Consider the following 18,163-nt stretch of genomic DNA (forward strand, 5'->3'; position numbering starts at 1 on the left):
ACGGGCAGCACTGGCCAAGACCACTGCCATGCCCCAGCCAAAGGGGAAACCCAAGGCTAAAGGAGTAAGAAAAACCAAAAGAGGGAAAGAAAACATTCCCCCTAACTCACCTACCACTGAAGTGGAGGTAGTTGGGCAATCACCAGGACCTTACGAGGAGGTGGTAATACCCGAAGTCTTTGACCCAAATGACCATCCTGAACTAAAAGATTTGTTAGTAGAAGGTGGTCCTGACAGGGAAGAATTTAGTAAGGGCCAACGTGAGTGCCCATCTCTGGAAGGCATAAGGAGACAGGTCTGCTCCCAGCCTGAGGGTGAACCTCCTGGGAAGCACAGGATTTATTGGGAAGGTGGGCTCCGGTATAGTGAGCCTACAGAGTATACAGAAGGAGACCATAGGAGGTTGGTGGTTCCCCTTGCTGTAAGACCTTTCCTCCTGCAGCTGGCGCATGAAGTGCCCCTTGCTGGTCCCCTTGGAATCAAGAGAACCAAGCAAAGGTTATCCATGCACTTCTACTGGCCCAAGATGGGGGTGAAAGTAGAAAGTCACTGCAGGAGTTGTGCCTCCTGCCAGTTATCTGGTAAGAGCGGCTCAACAATCCAAGCTTCATTGGTGCCCCTCCCAGTTGTGGAGGTACCATTTGAGAGGGTAGGGATCGACATTGTTGGTCCCCTTGACCCACAAACATCCTCAGGCAATATGTTTATCCTGATGCTGGTCGACCATGCCACCAGGTATCCTGAGGCCATCCCATTGAAAACTGTGACTTCCAAGTCAGTTGCAAAAGCTTTGCTTGGCATATTTACTAGGGCTGGCTTCCCTAAAGAAGTTGTCTGATAGGGCCAGCAACTTTATGTCGAAGTATATGCAGGCCATATGGAAGGAATGTGGTGTCACCTATAAGTCTTCATCCGCATACCACCCACAGACCAATGGTCTGGTTGAAAGGTTTAACAGTACCTTGAAAAGCATGACTGGGGCTCTGGAAGAACCCCAAAGAAGAAAATGGGATCTTCTGTTACCATGCTTACTGTTTGTCTACCGAGAAGTACCACAAGAGGGTTTTGGCTTCAGCCTCTTTGAACTTCTGTTTGGTCACCCTGTAAGGGGACCCTTAGCCATAGGTGAGGAAGGATGGGAGATGCCCACTCCCCCCATTACTACCAATGTAGTAGACTATGTACTAGGGCTCAGAAAAGGGATGGTACTCCTGATGCGTCTGGCTAGTGAAAAGTTGAAGGCAGGACAAGCTCTGGTGAAACATTGGTATGACCAGAAGGCTTCCCTCATCAATTTCGCACCTGGTCAGCAAATACTGGTCATGAATCCTATAAGGTCTAGAGCTTTACAGGACAAATGGTCATGCCCTTACACTGTGGTGGAGTCACTGGGTGAGGTCAACTATTTAGTAGACCTTGGCAGGGCTGGTCAGGCTCCAAAAGTGTTCCATGTAAATAGGTTGAAGGCTTTCATCCCAAGAGTTGAAATCGCTGCATTGCTGTTGGCTTCAGATGTTGTGGAAGAGGAGTCACAACCTCTCCCTGACCTGTTCCAAAGCAGTCCTTCAGACAGCTCCATTGAACTTGCTTAGGCAATTTTCCCCCTTGTTTTCAGTCTTCTGGTTTGATACCTTGGTGCAAACATAACATTGACACAGGAGACCGTGTACCTACCAAAAGTAGGGGATACAGAATGTCAGACAAAGTATGGTCTTATGTTAAGACAGAGGTCAACAAAATGTTGGATCTTGGGGTGATTGAACCCTCTAGTTGTCCTTGGTCCAGCCCAGTGGTTTTGGTTCCAAAGGCAGGTACTTCTGAATTGAGGTTCTGTGTGGATTACAGGTCTCTGAATGCTGTCACCAAGACAGATGCACATCCCTTGCCTAGAACAGACGAGCTGGTGAATACTTTGGGTGCCTCCAAGTACCTCAGTACGTTTGACCTCACTGCAGGCTATTGATAAATAGCCCTTGCAGAGTATGCCAAGGAGAAGACAGCTTTCTCAACACCAGAGGGTCTTTACCAGTTCAGGGTAATGCCTTTTGGGTTGACCAATGCCCCAGCCACTTTCCAGAGGCTTAGGAATCATGTGTTGAATGGGTTGGATGAATTCTGTCTTGCATATCTGGATGACATAGCAGTTTTCAGTGCCACCTGGGAAGACCATGTGAAACACCTTGGAATTGTTTTACAGGCTCTTCAGAAGGCCCACTAGACCATAAAGGCCAGTAAGTGCCAGATTAGACAAGGATCAGTGGTGGTATACACGCATTTCGCCGAATGAAATGTCATCGTGGGACATTTCATCGCCGGAGATCTCATCGCCAGAAACCCTTTTTAAAAAAAATATTTTTTGGGGGGTGTTTTGTGCGGGTTGGGTATGATTATTAAAGTAGGGGGGGTCTGTGGGGGGGAACCCCCCCAGAAATAAACAAAAAAATACAGGGTTTCTGGCGATGAGATTTCGGCGATGAAATGTCCGACAATGACATTTCATTCGGCGAAATCACGTAGAACCATCAGTGGTCTACCTTGGACATGAAGTAGGTGGAGGAAGGATACAGCCTCTACCCAGTACAGTACAAGCAGTACAAGGCTGGCCTACCCTCACTACACAGACCCAAGTGAGAGCCTTTCTGGGACTCACTGGGTACTACAGAAATTTCCTGGCAGACTGTTACGGTAGCTGCCCCTCTGACTGCTCTCACTACTCCAAAGACACCCAAGAAGGTAACTTGGTCTGAAGAGTGTGGGGAGGCCTTCAATGGCTTAAAAGACTCCTTGTGCCAGGCCCCTGTCCTCGGGGGCCCCTGATTACCAAAGACCTTTTATTGTGCAGACAGATGCCCCTGACACTGGGATAGGAGCTGTACTATCACAAGTAGATGAGAAGGGTAAGGAACACCCTATTGGCTTCATTAGTCGCCAGTTTAAGGACAGAGAGCTCAGATGGTCCACAGTAGAGAAAGAGTGTTTCTCTGTTGTGTGGGCCCTAAGGAATCTGAGGCCCTACCTGTATGGGACCCACTTCACTGTGCAAACTGACCATAAACCCTTAAAGTGGCTAATGAACATGAAGGGCAAGAATCCAAAGTTGCTTAGGTGGTCCATAGGTCTGCAAGGCTTTGACTTCACTATTGAGCATAGGCTAGGTGTCCAACATAGCACTGCTGATGGGTTGTCCAGAATGTTTAACCGACCTGAACAAGAAACTCATCCAGGGTTGGATTAGTTCCCCCTGTCCTTAGTCTGGGAGGGGTGAGTGTTGGGAAGGTTTCATAATTGTATGTAATTTTCCCTCCATGTGTACACCCACAAACTTTTTGCTGCTGTTTAGACACCATTGACTGACTTTGCCTGAGAAGCAAAGCCTTCAGCTGCACTTCTCTGGGCTTTCGCTCAATTTTTATGGGGAAACTGACATGCCCTTAAAACAGTCGGTACTGGGAGACTTTGTTTCCCTGAGTCCTTTTCCCGTGTTGCATCTTTTGTGCAATGTATCTTACTATACAGCACACTTGGGTCTATAGTCCTTTTCCTAAGGCCCTAGATACTCTCGCTGGACTTTTTATGAACTGAGCGGGTGTTCCTGCCATGTTAACCGCGTCCACTGCGTTTGGCATGAATAGGTGGCCTGGCTCCAAAATGGCCATGCCACGGGGTTCTTTGTCCTGTCCTTTGGCCATCTTGTCCCTTCACCTTCCCCAGGTCGAGTCGACCCGGGTCAGTCCTTATTTGGTCATGCACTTTCCCGTGAAACCCAATGCTTTTGCAGGCTTCTGCATGCCTTGTGTGTGTGCGCTTCCAGGATGTGGGTGTTAGGGAGAATTCTCTGTTTAGGCTGAATTTCCTAACCTAGTGAGTGCCCCAGCAGCTTTGCTGGATTTTTGGGGTTTATTTTTTTCTCCTGCCAAGAGTGAGACTCTTTTACCCTCACTCTTGGGCATGATTTGAGTGTGTTTCTTTGAATCTAGATGTGTTTAATGGGCTATGGGGTCTTTTACTCCATAGGGCTTCATGTGTTTTTGGGATATGTGCTACACAGCACCCTCGGTGCAGTGACATAGGGGTGTCATAGTGACCCCCCCAGTGAAGACTCCATACCCTGGGACTGACTACTGTCTCCCAGGGCATGTAAAGTCACCATTGACTTTACTAGTCTTAAATTCTGAACAGAACCAGTACAAACCATCATATTGTGGACGTACTGGCTGGGGCAATTCGATTGCCCCAGGGTCTGTTAGTCGAGGGGGCACGTCTCCGTACCCCCTGATCGAGTTTTGGCTGGTGGCAGTGGATACTACTTTTTATATTCAACCGCGAATATTTTCCTATGGGATTTCCCATTGTTTTAGGCTAGTATCTTTATTTAATTATTTACGGTAGCCTCGAACATACCGGCGGTTTATTTAATTAATATTAATTCTCCGGTTGGTATTTTTTGCCAAAACTTGATTCTAAAATGGCGTTTGTGTTCTCTTCTGTGACTCCAACCCAAGTCGAGCCCTTTGTTCCACTTTTTGGCGGGCTTCTCCACAGAATCCCTCCAAAGTGGTGCCACTCTGTCTGGGGTACTTAGGAGGGGTGGAGGGAAATTTAGGCACCCTGGACTGAGTTGCCTAGGCAACTCAAGTTGCACTCCATGTTGATTGGCCCAAGTGGTGAGCCGGCCGGCTAACCACTTAGCATGTTTGAGTGACAGCTAGGCTGAGTGAATGGGGGTTTGCTGCATAAAAGCAGGGCTTTGGGGGCTGGAACTTCAGAAGTCACCACAGGACCTAAGAATCTGACGAGGGAGAAGCTGAGCCGACCTGCCACGACACCACCACCAGTGGAGCCCTGCTGGACTGCCTCACCACTTTTCCCAACGACAGAGGAGATCTCACGCCGGAGAGTCTTCTTCCTTTGACTGGTGGGGATAACCAGTTTCACCGTCTTTTCGCTTTCCCGACGTACCTCGTGGCCGTCTTGCCTGTGCCAAGCACCCCGGCAACCGGTATACCACGTTTTACCACGACCGCGAAACAAAGGGATCCCCTTTAACCGGAAAACTCCGCGGCTGGTTTCTGCCCTGGTAGTGCAACGACCTTCATCTTTCCTCCAAGTCGAGATCTTCTCTTCCCCTGGACGACGACGCAACTTGCACCCACTACCTGGATCAACTGCCACCGCTGGAGGATCCTTCCCACTTAAGGTACCGTGTCCCGCCTGGCTTCCCTTGCTACCGACTGTACGGGGTAGATTTAGCCCCCGGCTTTCGAACCTGGGTTAGCCTGGGACACCCAGGCTAAACTTTTCTAAGCCTCTCAACTCTTTTTTAACCCTCTGCAAGACTTTCTAAGCCTAGCGTAACTGTGTGATCTTGGGCGCATTTGTGCTCTGCTCCCTCTATGAGTGGGCCCAGCCTTTGGACTTTGGCTCGCCAGTGACTTTTGCTCTTCTGCCTTGCTAACAGTGTTCCTGAATCTTAGAGTGGTGTACCTTTCCATATTCTGTCTTTTTCCCTCCCTTTCTCACAAACTTATTGGAGTGCCATCTAGTTAAGCGCTCACCTCTGTATGAAAATAAGTGGTGTTTTACAGTGACTTATCTGATAAGGAAAAAGGGGTGTATATATTATAATAGTAACTGTGTTCAGAATATTTTACAATAAGAGTGCTGGAGTGTTTCAAACCGTGTGTTTTTAAATAAATAATGATATACTTTGATACCAAAGCTCTGGTCAGTGTTTGCTTGTATTATTGTATCTGGTTACCTATTGTGTATACTTTGCATACTGCCTAACTCTTCTTGAGGGAAGTCTGACTGCTCAGCCACAGCTACCAGGTAAATCTGGGTGGTACAGACTGCTACCAAGTGGGTTTACTGCCAACACCTTTAGTCTTAAATCTTTTGCAGTGTTCCCTAAGGGAACTGCACAGGTTTCTGCCTAACAGTGGGCTGGAACATCTGGTTCCAATACACATCCTGGGTGCCAGAGAGTCTGGAGTGCCCTGAATGATTGGGACCACCGTGGTCCGTGATTAGTCCACATATGGAGTGTTTGTTTGTGAACAGATCTCCCATTGGGTCTTTGTTTTGGCACGAAGGAAACGTTGGATAAGAGGAGGCCAAAAACACCCATACCATGTCGATCTCCTGAGTTCTCACTGAACAAAGGATAGGATCCAAGTATCCTGCAACTACGAAGCTGAGTCGAGGAACCACTGGTGACCCGCTGGAAGGTTTGGCACACTGATCCTGCTGTCGTTCCGTGGGACCCCTCTGGTCGTCCTAGAAGGTCTGCGAAGACGCTTTGACCCATTAGAATAGTGGGACCAACTATTCTCGGCACCTTCATCAAACCCTGCAAGTAAGCTTTCTCGGAAGTGCCCTGGGCCAACCAGTGGGCTGACCAGCTTACCCAGTTGCTTTGCTCTGTCACTGCTGCCGTTTTGAGGAGGCCCTTGAAGCTTGGTATACTGCTAGCTCTGTGTCCCCGGCACCCTCACACCGAATTTCGTACACTTGGCATTCCCAGGTCTGAAGTGAGACGAGTGTGCCAGGACCGGAGTGAACGTGGTTACTGTGTTGCTCTGCCGGGGCAACGTCTTTTGCAAGTTCATTTGTTACCCTCTTGCCCCTGAAGCCTGCTGCAGTGAAACTGGGTTGATTCATCCACCCGGAACGGAGAAATCGCCACTGTCCCATTTGGGAATCATCGCTGTATCTCAATAACTGAAAGCTGCAGAGATGTGCTTTTTGTTGTGGTCGAACCTGCAACCCGAGTGGACTGAACGGGCGAAGTTTGGGTCCGCTTGCGTCATGGACCGGTGAGTACTCCTTACCCTAACCGGTGGACCTTAGCGCAAGGGCCCCTTTTTACGCATGAGTGGCCCCTGGGGGCCCCTCTCCTTTCCACTGCTAGTGACTCCATCCCGCTCTCTGGAACTGCCTCTGCCTTCAAGTGGAGGTCCTCCCTGAATAGTGGGAACTTGTTCTTCATCGCCTCATCCACCTTCCCGAGCTGTTAGAGACCCCTGAAGAGACCTTATTTTGCCCATTGGAACAACTGCGTGCGCTTGCATTGCATGTACTATTGAGCACAAGGCTCCTCTCTTCTTAGGGCTTGGACTACCTCTTAGTTAGGTGTATTGTCAATGTCGAAAGAGGCCTAAAGACTATCCGCACTGCCTGTTTCCTTCCCATCTAGGTTGTCGACATATTTTCGTGCGTTTAACCCTTTAGACCCCAATGGTCTTGTATATACATTGTGTTGATAGTGTTGTGTTGGTTTACTTAGTGTTACTGTGATTCTTTTGCTATGGTCTGTTACAAAGGCCTTTTAATAAATGTGTCTATATTTTTCATATAACACCTGTCTGGAGTAATTTGTAAACGTTCTTGCTTTCTGTGCTCATTGAGGTCCTTCAGTCACCCTCACCCCTCCTGAGACTTAGTCTTCACCGCCTGCCATAGCTTCCCTGATTGGTCTGGCTTGTCCAGAGGTTACCCCGTTCCAAGAAACTAGGCTGGCCTTCTGAACCTCTGCCCCTCCAGGTCAGAGTTCAGAAATCCATCTTAACAGCCTGCTAAAAGGAAAACCCTTCCGGGCTCCACCAGCACAAGCGATCCTAACTACAGACTCCTCACTCACCGGATGTGCGGCTCACTTCCTCCACCACACAGCCCACAGCCAGTAGACACGTGCTACAAACATCAACTTCCTGGAACATTTTGCAGTTCTCAAGGCTCTTCAAGCCTTTTAGCAACATCTTACAGGTCAAACAGTGCAAGTCCTTACAGACAGCACCACTACATAACATAAACCAGCAGGAAGGCACACACTCTGTTTGTCCAAGCTATCCCAAAAAATATGTAAGTGGGCACTGAAGCGGAACATGTTCCTAACCTCTCAACACGTTCCAGGGGAACTCGGTTCTCTGGCAGATACTCTAAGCAGATAGAACACAAGTGGCAACTCGACAAAGATACCCTAGATGGAATATTCTCCCAGTGGGATCATCGCCCATTAGACTTGTTTGACAAAAGCCTAAATGCGCAATGCCCAGATTTTGCGTCCAGTTTTTAATCATTTAAAATATTGGATTGATGTAATGTTGAGAAATGTGATCGTAGTATGAGTTAATAGATGTTGTTCTATAATGATGACATTGCACATTTGCACATTGTATAAGCAGTGAGAATCAAGAAATGAGATTTGTTTTGGTGAATTAGGCTGTACATTATTAGCAATCTTTTGCACAATTGATATTGCACTTTAAAGAGTTAGGCATTAAGCACCTTAACGCTTTACAGCACTTTGTCATTTTATAAGAGGCTTAATGGATGTGGTACTAATCCCACTTGGGCAGGACTTTCTGAGTAAACTTGACTCGTCTTATTTTACATATGTGTCACAAGTTTCCAAACCTTATTTGTTGTCGATGCACAGCAAATAATAGTGCCGCTGCACTAACGTTCGGTTTGAGACATGTGTGTGTCTCGTGCACTGTCCACGCAGGATTACACTGTTGGGGTTTAGAATATTATTGACAATTGGACACTGGGCTGAGCGGACTAATTGTGTAGTACTATTATGTACGAATAAGATAATTAGTATGGGAGTCGACAATGTAAATGGTCTACAATGTTACACAATGTCAAGCGGTATTTCATTAGAAATGTACATGCTGATGACCATTGACAAACCGGTCAAAGATGGCTGCCGTTGTTTCACCAAGTAACTTGACCCGATTTAGGTTAGTCACATGACTTTGAAGTAAACGCCTCCCAGAAAATGCAGAAAAAGAAGGTTCTCAATTTACTGATTGTTACACTTTGCCTGAAGAAGTCCATGCATAGGGGTGGAACGCATGGCGTACTTATGAGTGTCCTGGACCTCACATGCAATCTGTAAGTCCATGCTGGCTGACATTTTCATTATGAATGGATTTTGACTTTAATAAAGGTTTTTTGCATGATAATGTTGGACCGAGTGCTGTTGTTTTCATTTTTGCTGTGAGAGATGCCAGTTTATTTCAGTGCAACTTTGACGGGCTCAACATCTGTTGGTATTCGTAAGGTTTGCCCATAACCTAAAAACAGAGCACACGCTGAAAGTAGGGTTTGTGCACCACTTGATGGGTATGAACAGTGGTTGGGGGGGTGTGCGCACACACACACACACACACACGCACGCACACGCACTCTACACTCCAGGCGAGAGACAATCTCCAATATGTTCAGTCAGAAAGATTAAAATAAAATGACTCAAATCGTAATAAATTACAAGCTTTTTATTGTTAAAAGCATTTGTCAAAACAGCTGGACAGCAACACACAAACAACATAAGCAGGACGCCATGGGGCAAATCCTGCTATACATGACGCGTTTCGCGGCACTTGTTCACATGTGTGTATATGTATGTATATGTGTGTGTAAGCCTTCTGCTTTACTTCCCTTTTCTTTTTGCTCATTTTTAGGGGTAACTAGGGGGAACTGATCAGTCTACTACCAGTACTGAGACACTGGCGGTCATTACGAGTGAGGCGGTAAGGGGTTAACGGCACCGTAAAGGTGCGGGAGCTGTCAACCCCTTACCGCCTCATTACGAGTCTGCTCGCGGGAACCCGCTAAGGACGCCTGTTTTTACCAGGCGCCCTTAGCAGGTCCCGCGAGCAGACCAGGGTGCTAACAACGGGCCCGTTATTCACGGGCTCATTGTTAGCACCCTCCCAATTCCCTTTGAGCCCTATAGGGGCTCGAATGGGTCCGGGTTCCTTGAATGAGGAGTTACCGGGCCCTCCAAGGTCGGAAAGGCCCGGTAATTCCTCATTCAAGGAACCCGGACCCGGTACCCGGTACCCGGTAAGAGGGTAGCCAGGCCGCTAAAAGCGGCATGGCTACCTCCTAACTCGGAATGACCCCCACTGTCTCTCTTAGTAAGTTTCTTGTATTGTTACAATTGCACACATCACCCTAAAGTGAAGTGCTGTTCGAATAATGTGGTAGGTTAGAAGGAGGCAGACAAAAGGGGGTGGCATTTTCAACCAAGACTTTATTAAACCAATAGGAAAAAGACCCAGTTGTCCCTATACCAAGAGGGTCGATTCCTGCCTAACAGAAATCAAACTATGGTTCTCCTGGTCATTGATGTTGTCCAAATCAAACTAGTCCATCCTCCGTCCCAAAACGAACCTACGCTGACCCTACCACTAACGAAAAAGGTTCAGCAGACATAAAGGGGTCAAGGAGAATGACTTCCTTCTCCTGGGCAGGCTTACTCAGCCTTAGTACTTTTCTTCATATAAGTCCTTGTGATATTCTTAATCAACGCCTGTAGTTCCTAAAGGGGGCTCTTACAGTCTCTCTTAAATGTCCCTTGATTTGTCTGTCTCAATTTTCTGTGTTTCACTATGTCAGGATCCTGCCCCTTTCCCCACTGGGTTTCTGTTGGTGTCTCTTTCCTGTTACTGAGACTAGTACCACAAGTCATGTAGATCTCTTGATTGACTTTAGTTACTTTACTTCTACTGTTTCAAGGGAGATGTCTCCTGTAGTAGTCTTGATTTGCTTTACTTGTGTTTCAGTTACTGTGACGAGGGAGGGGACTCCTGTAGTATTCTTTACTTGCCAAAACGTTTTCCCAATTACTGAGACGAGAGAGGTGACTCCTGTATTGTTTTTTACTTGCTTTAATGTTTTCCCAATTATTGAAACAAGGGACAAGCGACTTTGCTATAGCCTTCTTTATGCCCCTGTCCCTTACTGGGTCTCCTGCCGTTCCCATTATCTTTGTCTTGACGGGTTGGCGTCTCTGGTTCTTCCTGGGGTCACAGGTTTCCTTTGTGCCGGTAAACGCGTCCAGCGTTTCTCTCTTCGGCTTTCTGTGCTTCCTGGCAGCTCTGCAGAGCCCTCTGCTTGGCGGTCTCACATAGTTTGCGGACTGCATGGTTCACCTCCTTGAGGTCCCGCAACCACCAGACCTTCACGTGAGTCGGCTCGCTGCCGGCTTCTAGACTGCTTTTCATTCTGCTTTGCCACAAACTCACGACCGAGGACCAGCCTGCTTCCGTGCGTTTCTTTTTTCCAGGTTTACAGAGGATCATTGTCCTTTCTCTGTCTCCATGAAGTATTCTTCGTGAATCCATGGTTCCAATTCTTCCCAGTGATGTATGTTTCCAATGAAGGAGTTATCGTTATTACTCCTTCATGCTTCTTTCTTCCCAGTATGAGTGAATACCAACCTGTTTGCACTCTTCATGTTTTCTTCACTCTTCCTCTTCTCAGTGGCTGTGGGTTTTAATAGAGATGGGGAGGAGGTATTACAATAGCAACCAGTGGTCTGTTCAGGTTGAAGTTCTTGAGATAGTGATGGCCCAAGGGTCTCATACGATAGAGATTAGGGAGTTCCTTGGCGGAACGGGAATCCTTTCTCTGTGTTGGAGTTATGCTCTTCCCAACGTCTGGATGTTTCTTCATCTCAGTACTTGTCAGCTCAGGATTGATTATTCCTCCTGTACTCTGACTCTTCACAGTACCAATTGGGTGGTCTTTTCCTATAACCACATCACCGTAACCTACTTACGAGGAATCTTGTGCGATAGCTGATATGGTGTGACTATTATACAAAGGGAGTCCCTCTTCGGGAGGGGCGTCCTTGTCCCCAGAAGGGGAGTCTCTCCCTGTGAGGTCCTGCTTACCGCCACCACTAGGGGGAGGTTTGCATAGCGAGCTCACCCTCCAAGCCTCACAAGGAGAGACTCCCCTCTGTGGGGGGAAGTGACTGAATCCTTTGATTCAATCACTTTGTATCCTTATAACTTTTTTCCATGGTGGCTTTTTGGTTTCACATTGGGCCTTGTATGAGCTGGTGTACCGTGTTATATTTTTTTTACGCTTGCACTTTTGCATTTACTAAGAATGGCTAATACAGGTGGCTAGCACCCTAAAATGGCCGTCGCACAAGGTGTTTGTTTGTCCTTTGACTATATCATTCTTTGGCCTTTTTCTTGCCCTCTCGGTTTCAGAATTGCCATATACGCGAAGCCCTTTCCCCCGGCAAAGAGACAGTGTTCATATGTTAACCCAGATGTGGGGACTAAGACTGTGTAGTGCCAGCACACATCCTCATGCCTAAACGTCTATTGCTGGGAAGATGTAGGGGCCAGTGGCTATCCATGGTTGGATAGCCACCGTCAGTCTGAATTGCGCAGATCCTAACTATTGGTGGAGCTGATCAAACTTCCATTCAAAATCCTGGATAAAAGGACTCCTGCGGCCATTCTTCAGATGCCAGGTCCGCTATGAAGAAGAGCAGCCCGCGGACGACAAGAGGACAACCCTTGCAGCTGACCATCACCAACTCCAGTGAAGTCCTGATGAAGCCCTGCTCCTCTGTCCTGATCTTAAAAAGTTCTTTGTTGGTGCTTCGACACCTGGACCAGTGGGAACAGCCAGTCTCAACCTCTGCTCAAGGATACATGCTGTGTGAGCCTTCTGAAGGGTCCCTGGACCAACCAGTGGACTGACCAGCTCTCTCCTGGTCTACCTTGCTGCAGCCGTCTCCAAGTGCATCCTTTGATCTTGGAGGATCTTCAGCTTGGGCTGCAAGTTGTCTGCTGCTGCATTTTCAGCTTTCTTGAATCAACAGAAGACGTGCAGGGCCTGCTGCTTTGTTCGTTCCTGGAAGAGCAATTGTCGCCACCGGACCGTGGTGACTCCCATTGTGATCAGTCGTCTTCGCATCCTAGAGGTGTCCTGTGGTCGCCTGCTCCACAGAAGTCTTCATCTTTTATTTGTTTGGGTATTGTAGCGAATCTGGACTATTCGTCACTTATCCACAGTGGGGAGCCACTCCCTTTACGGCTAGGGCGGATAGTCCTATGAGCAAGACCCTCCCTAGGGTAAGTGGGGCCTTACTGGAAGTGACTCTCCTCTCAGGGACAAGGACTCCCATTCCGGTATGGAACTCCCGCTGTAGAGAACATTGCCTAACTGGGAATCGGAAAGGCTGTTGTTAACCCTGTTTTGGATTCACCAAATAGTGACATTTGTTCAATCTCTTTGGCTTCAGGTAATACTGGATCCCGCCTGAACTCCACAGTCAAGGAGAAATTATACACCCCTTTTGTTTGTAATGGCGTACATAAAAAGATGAGGAACCTTGAATGGGCAGGAGAGAATTTCTGACGGGAAGACGTCCTGAAGGGGCTGAGCCACGCTAGAACACGGAGCAAGCGGTAGCATGGAGAACGAACAAAACGCTCGCAAGATGCCAGAATGCCGCCTTCCTTGTCGGTAAAGAGGGCTGGGTCAAAAGGAGACAGGGATGGTAAAGCAACTGTCTCACCTGGTGGCGCAAGCACACGAAAGACGTGAGGGGCTTTGGGTCCGTTAACTAACACAGAGACCAGAATGCAGCCGAGAGACCAAATCCTCGAGCTCTGCACGGCAGGTGCAATAGCTGCAGAGCAGCGGAAGGGAAGCAAACGCTCCTGAAAAGGTAACGCTGTGGGGAGGGACGAACAGTGGAAATCGAAGCTGTAAAGGCCAATATGGTTACAGGAGCCAGATAAACCCGAATTGAGACAAAACGAGCCTATCAGAGGGCCAGAGGCCTTTGGGGAGCTCTAGAAACCGAAAGACTAGACACTCAATGCTGGAGAAGCCACAAGGGTTACGGGAGTCCAGAAAACCCAAATGGGCAGACGCTGCACCGAGGTACTGCTATAGAACGCCTGACAGAGGACTTTGGGGGAGTATTGCAAAAAAGAAATGCAGTGAACAGAACTGGAAAGCGAGAGAACCTGGATGGTCAAATGTTGGAAAATAAGACGGAATAGTCAAGCACCAAGCTGGAAATGGTGGAGTTGTGTTAAGAAAACCATGTCTTTCCTGAGAAAATGGAAACCCTATGAATTATATACTTAGAAACGTGGCATAAAGAACCTGCAGAGAGGCAGACGACAGTATTACAAGAAATTGATGAACTATGATGAACTTTTAAAACCTTCTTCTTGGAAAAGGAATCCTTGGCCAGGCAGAAGCCAAAGACGGAGGCTATTGCTCCAGCCTCCTTCTTTTTGTTAAGTTTTCTTAAGTGGTAGGACCAGTTAGCTGAATAGGATTTGGACTAAGGACAATTTCTTTGGGACATTTGATGAGCACCATTGTTTTAGTTTTAGGCAGGGAACCTCCCTCATAGCAGTAGGGCCAGATAGGCATTTAATTTTAAATAAACACTTTTGAACATACCACTACTTAGTCTGACTCCTTCTACTTGTTTGGCACAGTATTCAGCTGTCTGGAACCGATATGTAAGGACCGTGACCGATCGAATCCAAAGCCTGTGTCCAAAAGCGATATCTGTATCCGTCACACCTGGGACATCCTCAACTGGACCAAGCACAGACGATTGTGTCCCCAATGGATTCCAGAACCTCTGCAGTGATCTCTGGAGAAATCGGAATCAGGGGGGTAAGATGACATACCTGTTTATTCCCGCCTGTTGTCCATAGACTTATATGGGTGTGAAGTACTGTCCCTAAACTACTCTTTCCTTACTTTGGTTGGTGGAGGCTTATTCTATTATCTGGGGTTAAGTCAGTTTACTTAATTGAACTTTACTTACCCTTTTGACTTTTGCATCATACCCACTGTCGTCATCCAACCCCTTAGTAAACCTACATGAAAAGTAGAACTTTGGAACCGGTGAATTTGGGGCACGAAGCCCCAAACGTCTGAAATGTTGTGGAAACTGTTGTATGGTTATTCTAAATGGTCTTTTACTGAATGTCTTGCATCTGAGTACTTATCTGTATTACACTGGTTATTGAATCGTATGCTTTCTTTCGTCTCCTAAGGGTGAATATGTTTTATAGGAAGTGTGTGACAATATTTGCTTAGAGGTTTTACTTGCTAAGTGTATATTTTAAAGGACTAATAAATCATTGCATATTTTTTTGAATTATTGGTGTTCTGTGTGGAACCCTTGGAGCCCTAGACCACTCGCATCCCTCCTGAAACTAAGCCTTGCTGCTCTGCTAATTTACCTTGATTGGGTTTGGCCAGCTTTCAGTGTCTCTCTGTTCACCATAAGAGGTTGGCCTCTTAACATCCACCCCAGGGTTGAATCTTAACAATATGTATGTATTTTTACTGAACAAATTGGTGATGATTGATCTATTTGAGTATTGGTTTTATAGTTTTCCAAACCAAACACATTTGCCCATGTTCTGTTATTGATGTTGATACTAAGGGTTCTTTGTGGGTGGAAATGCTGTGAGGGATCTGTAGATTGGATGAAGTGGACTCCTTTCAACTAAAGATGCTAGTGAAGGATGCAACAATTTCATAGTCACTTGTAATTTTACTTTGACAGTCATAAATCGTCAAAAGCGAAGGACCCCCAGTTAATCCATATGAATCTCCATCTTCCCTTTCACTATTGCATGTCACTGTAGACTAATGGGTGAGAAACGGGCATGAACAGTACCCAGTAAACATCCTTCATTTGTTCTATATGTTAGAGATTGCCAAAATGTTGAGATTTTTTAAAACAATGGGGCAAAATCATGGAATCTGAAATCAACTGAAATTAAAATCTAAAACAGTATATACCCCTTATATTGACCCTTTATGTACTGATTTTTTAGGCCTCTGCTGTATACCCCAGTCCTGATCCACTGGAGACTGCAAATGGTGTGCTGGACTTTTACGGGCAAAGACCTTGGCGGCAGGGAATACTGAGTATGTGCCACTTTTTCTTTCTTTTTATTTTTTTGTAGAAAAATCGGATTTTATAATGGTGAGCTAGAAATGTTCCTACTATTATACAACTATTGCAATTGGATGTCTATGTTTATACCTATATTTCAAGTATGAATCTGTTCATTTGTCATCAAGGAAACCTAATCATGTATTGGAAAGTGAATCAGCTTTAGAAATGCTTTCAAACATTCCAGTGGGTAAGTAAGTAAATGTGTGGGGGTGTTTGGAGTACCAATGGGAATACCATATACTCAAATCCGCTCTATGCAGTAAAAAACAATGGTGTGTCATAGTGCACTGGAATACGTTGTAAAACACAGTTCACTGTCACCGGCCTGTTCTACACACATCCGAAAGTTGTAATAAATGTTGCCAGACATAAGGGAAAATGGGATATAAAGTTCCCCTGTAAGAGTCCACTTAAGGTGGCATGTTTTATGTGTACAAATACAGGAAAATATAATGGCTTTTCAGTGCCCCAAAAGAAATTGGCTCAACGGTTAAGGTAAGCTGAAATGGCTTTACTTCCCTGAAAAGTCGACAGGATTTCAGGACATAGTCAAATATACTGTGGATCCCATTCAAATAAATTACGGTTAGGTTGCATAAATAAAAATGTCCTTAACAATAATATGCATAGGTTTATTACAAAACATCATCAAATGCTAATGACTTTGTGCTCAGTAATACTAACTTCAATCACAGTTGAACTAGTGACCTTGAGAGAGAAGATTGTAGTGGAACATTTATATAGCTCCAATTCAAAAAGCAATTGCTTTTTAGCTTGTGTGCGCATTTTTAATGAAATAGGTGTTTTTTTTTAAATAAGCTGAACTTTCCCATTGTCCAATTTCCTCTTGTATGAGTGGATAAGGTGTATGGCACCGGTTTCTGGGTTCTGCTTCAGATGGCAGAGTCCCAGAAGGTCCAGAACCACAGGATCCACGCAACAGTTAAACTCTTTCAAATAACCCACAACGAGGAGTGCATGACAGCAGTACCAGCAGCTGAGCTGCCCAGAGGTGATGATTGAATGGAGGTCACTGCTGAAGACAAGGGACTCCACTGAGGCAGAAAGTTCTTAGCGCTCCGCCACATCCATGTCCACGAAGTTCTATGTTAAGGAGCGGGGCACGTGACCATAATGTCCAGGTACAACAGAGGCCTCCACTCACAATGAGAAAATCTCTGTCCAAAGAGATCAGAGAAGCACTAGAAGGCTTCTGAGGACTGAAAACAAACTTTGCCTGCTGATGAAGGGTCAGAATCGCCTGAGGTTGTTTTTTTCTGGTGGCTCGAGAGTGCATCACCTTCAAGACCTCCCTTTTCGCTCCGCTCGCTCCCAGCCAAGCCCGTTCATTCCCCTCCTCTGCCCCTGCCTGCCTCCCTCTTCCATTGGTCCGCAACCTGGATCACATGACCGTAGTTGCCCCTCTTTATTGACCCTCCCAAGGCAGCCTTGCTCTGGCAGTCGACTTGGGGCATAAGTCAAATTGCACCTCCCAAGACACCTCACCCACTGCCTGCCGCAAAACTGTCTGCAGCACCCTCCAGGTAAGGGACGACGTTATTCCTTTTCCCTGTGGATTTGCGTAAGCTTGCAGTATTTGTATTTGCATTTATTTAGTTTATATACCGCTTTACTCCAAAACGCTGCACATTTTAACAGGATACATATAACAATTAACATTTGGGTCAGAAACAGCGTGGAACCTGGACCATAAAATCTGGGCAAAATTAGAGGGCATCTTTTGGCGAAAAGTGTTAAGTTTGCCAAATTACATCTCAATTGTTGCAATAAGACACAAACCTGCACTAGAAGAACTGTATGGCTGTGTAGTATGGAAATCACTTGCGATGTTAAGAAAAATGCTAATTGCAAATCCTGTACCGACTTACAAAATACTAGCGACTACAGACAACTTAGAATATACAGGATTACTCAAGAACTGGGTACAAAAGCTCGAAGACGTACTAAATGCGAGTGACATCAAACTTGAAATACTGTTAGATCAGCTGCAAATTGCAAAAAAAAGTTACAACAATGGTTTTGGATAACAAATATGGCCAAATTAAAAGATCTTTCATCCACACTAGACCGTAGTCAAGCTACGAACAAACTAAACAACCTGCCCCAATACCTACAGAAATTTCCTTCTAGATACCATCGAAAGGCGTTCCTGAAACTGCGACTAAACGCAATAAAGACAAAACAAATGCTAGTGGCACGTCATATTGAAAAAACAGATGACGATGGTTGCAGAATGCCCAGAACTTAAGACTTTGAGATCAATCCACCTAGGGCAATTTGCGCCAAAAAAATGACAACATGGATGAATGGTGGCAAAGAATCTTAGGTGGAAGCTCTATTCACTTGACGTGTTCGACAATAAACTTTCTAGACGCC

General features: G+C 46.2%; 1 protein-coding gene across 2 annotated transcripts in view; it reads left to right on the plus strand.

The window, feature by feature from the left end:
• Nucleotides 1-18,163, plus strand: part of TRAPPC11 (trafficking protein particle complex subunit 11) — a 1,974,021-nt gene that overhangs the window by 304,466 nt on the left and 1,651,392 nt on the right. For both annotated transcript variants that reach the window (XM_069631477.1, XM_069631476.1), the window contains exon 11: nucleotides 15,642-15,735. In XM_069631477.1, coding sequence (XP_069487578.1) covers nucleotides 15,642-15,735 — 94 coding nt within the window. The remainder of the gene's footprint in view (nucleotides 1-15,641; nucleotides 15,736-18,163) is intronic.

The sequence above is a fragment of the Ambystoma mexicanum genome, chromosome 6q (assembly GCF_040938575.1).
Source record: "Ambystoma mexicanum isolate Mex_15411 chromosome 6q, UKY_AmexF1_1, whole genome shotgun sequence".
NCBI lineage: Eukaryota > Metazoa > Chordata > Amphibia > Caudata > Ambystomatidae > Ambystoma > Ambystoma mexicanum.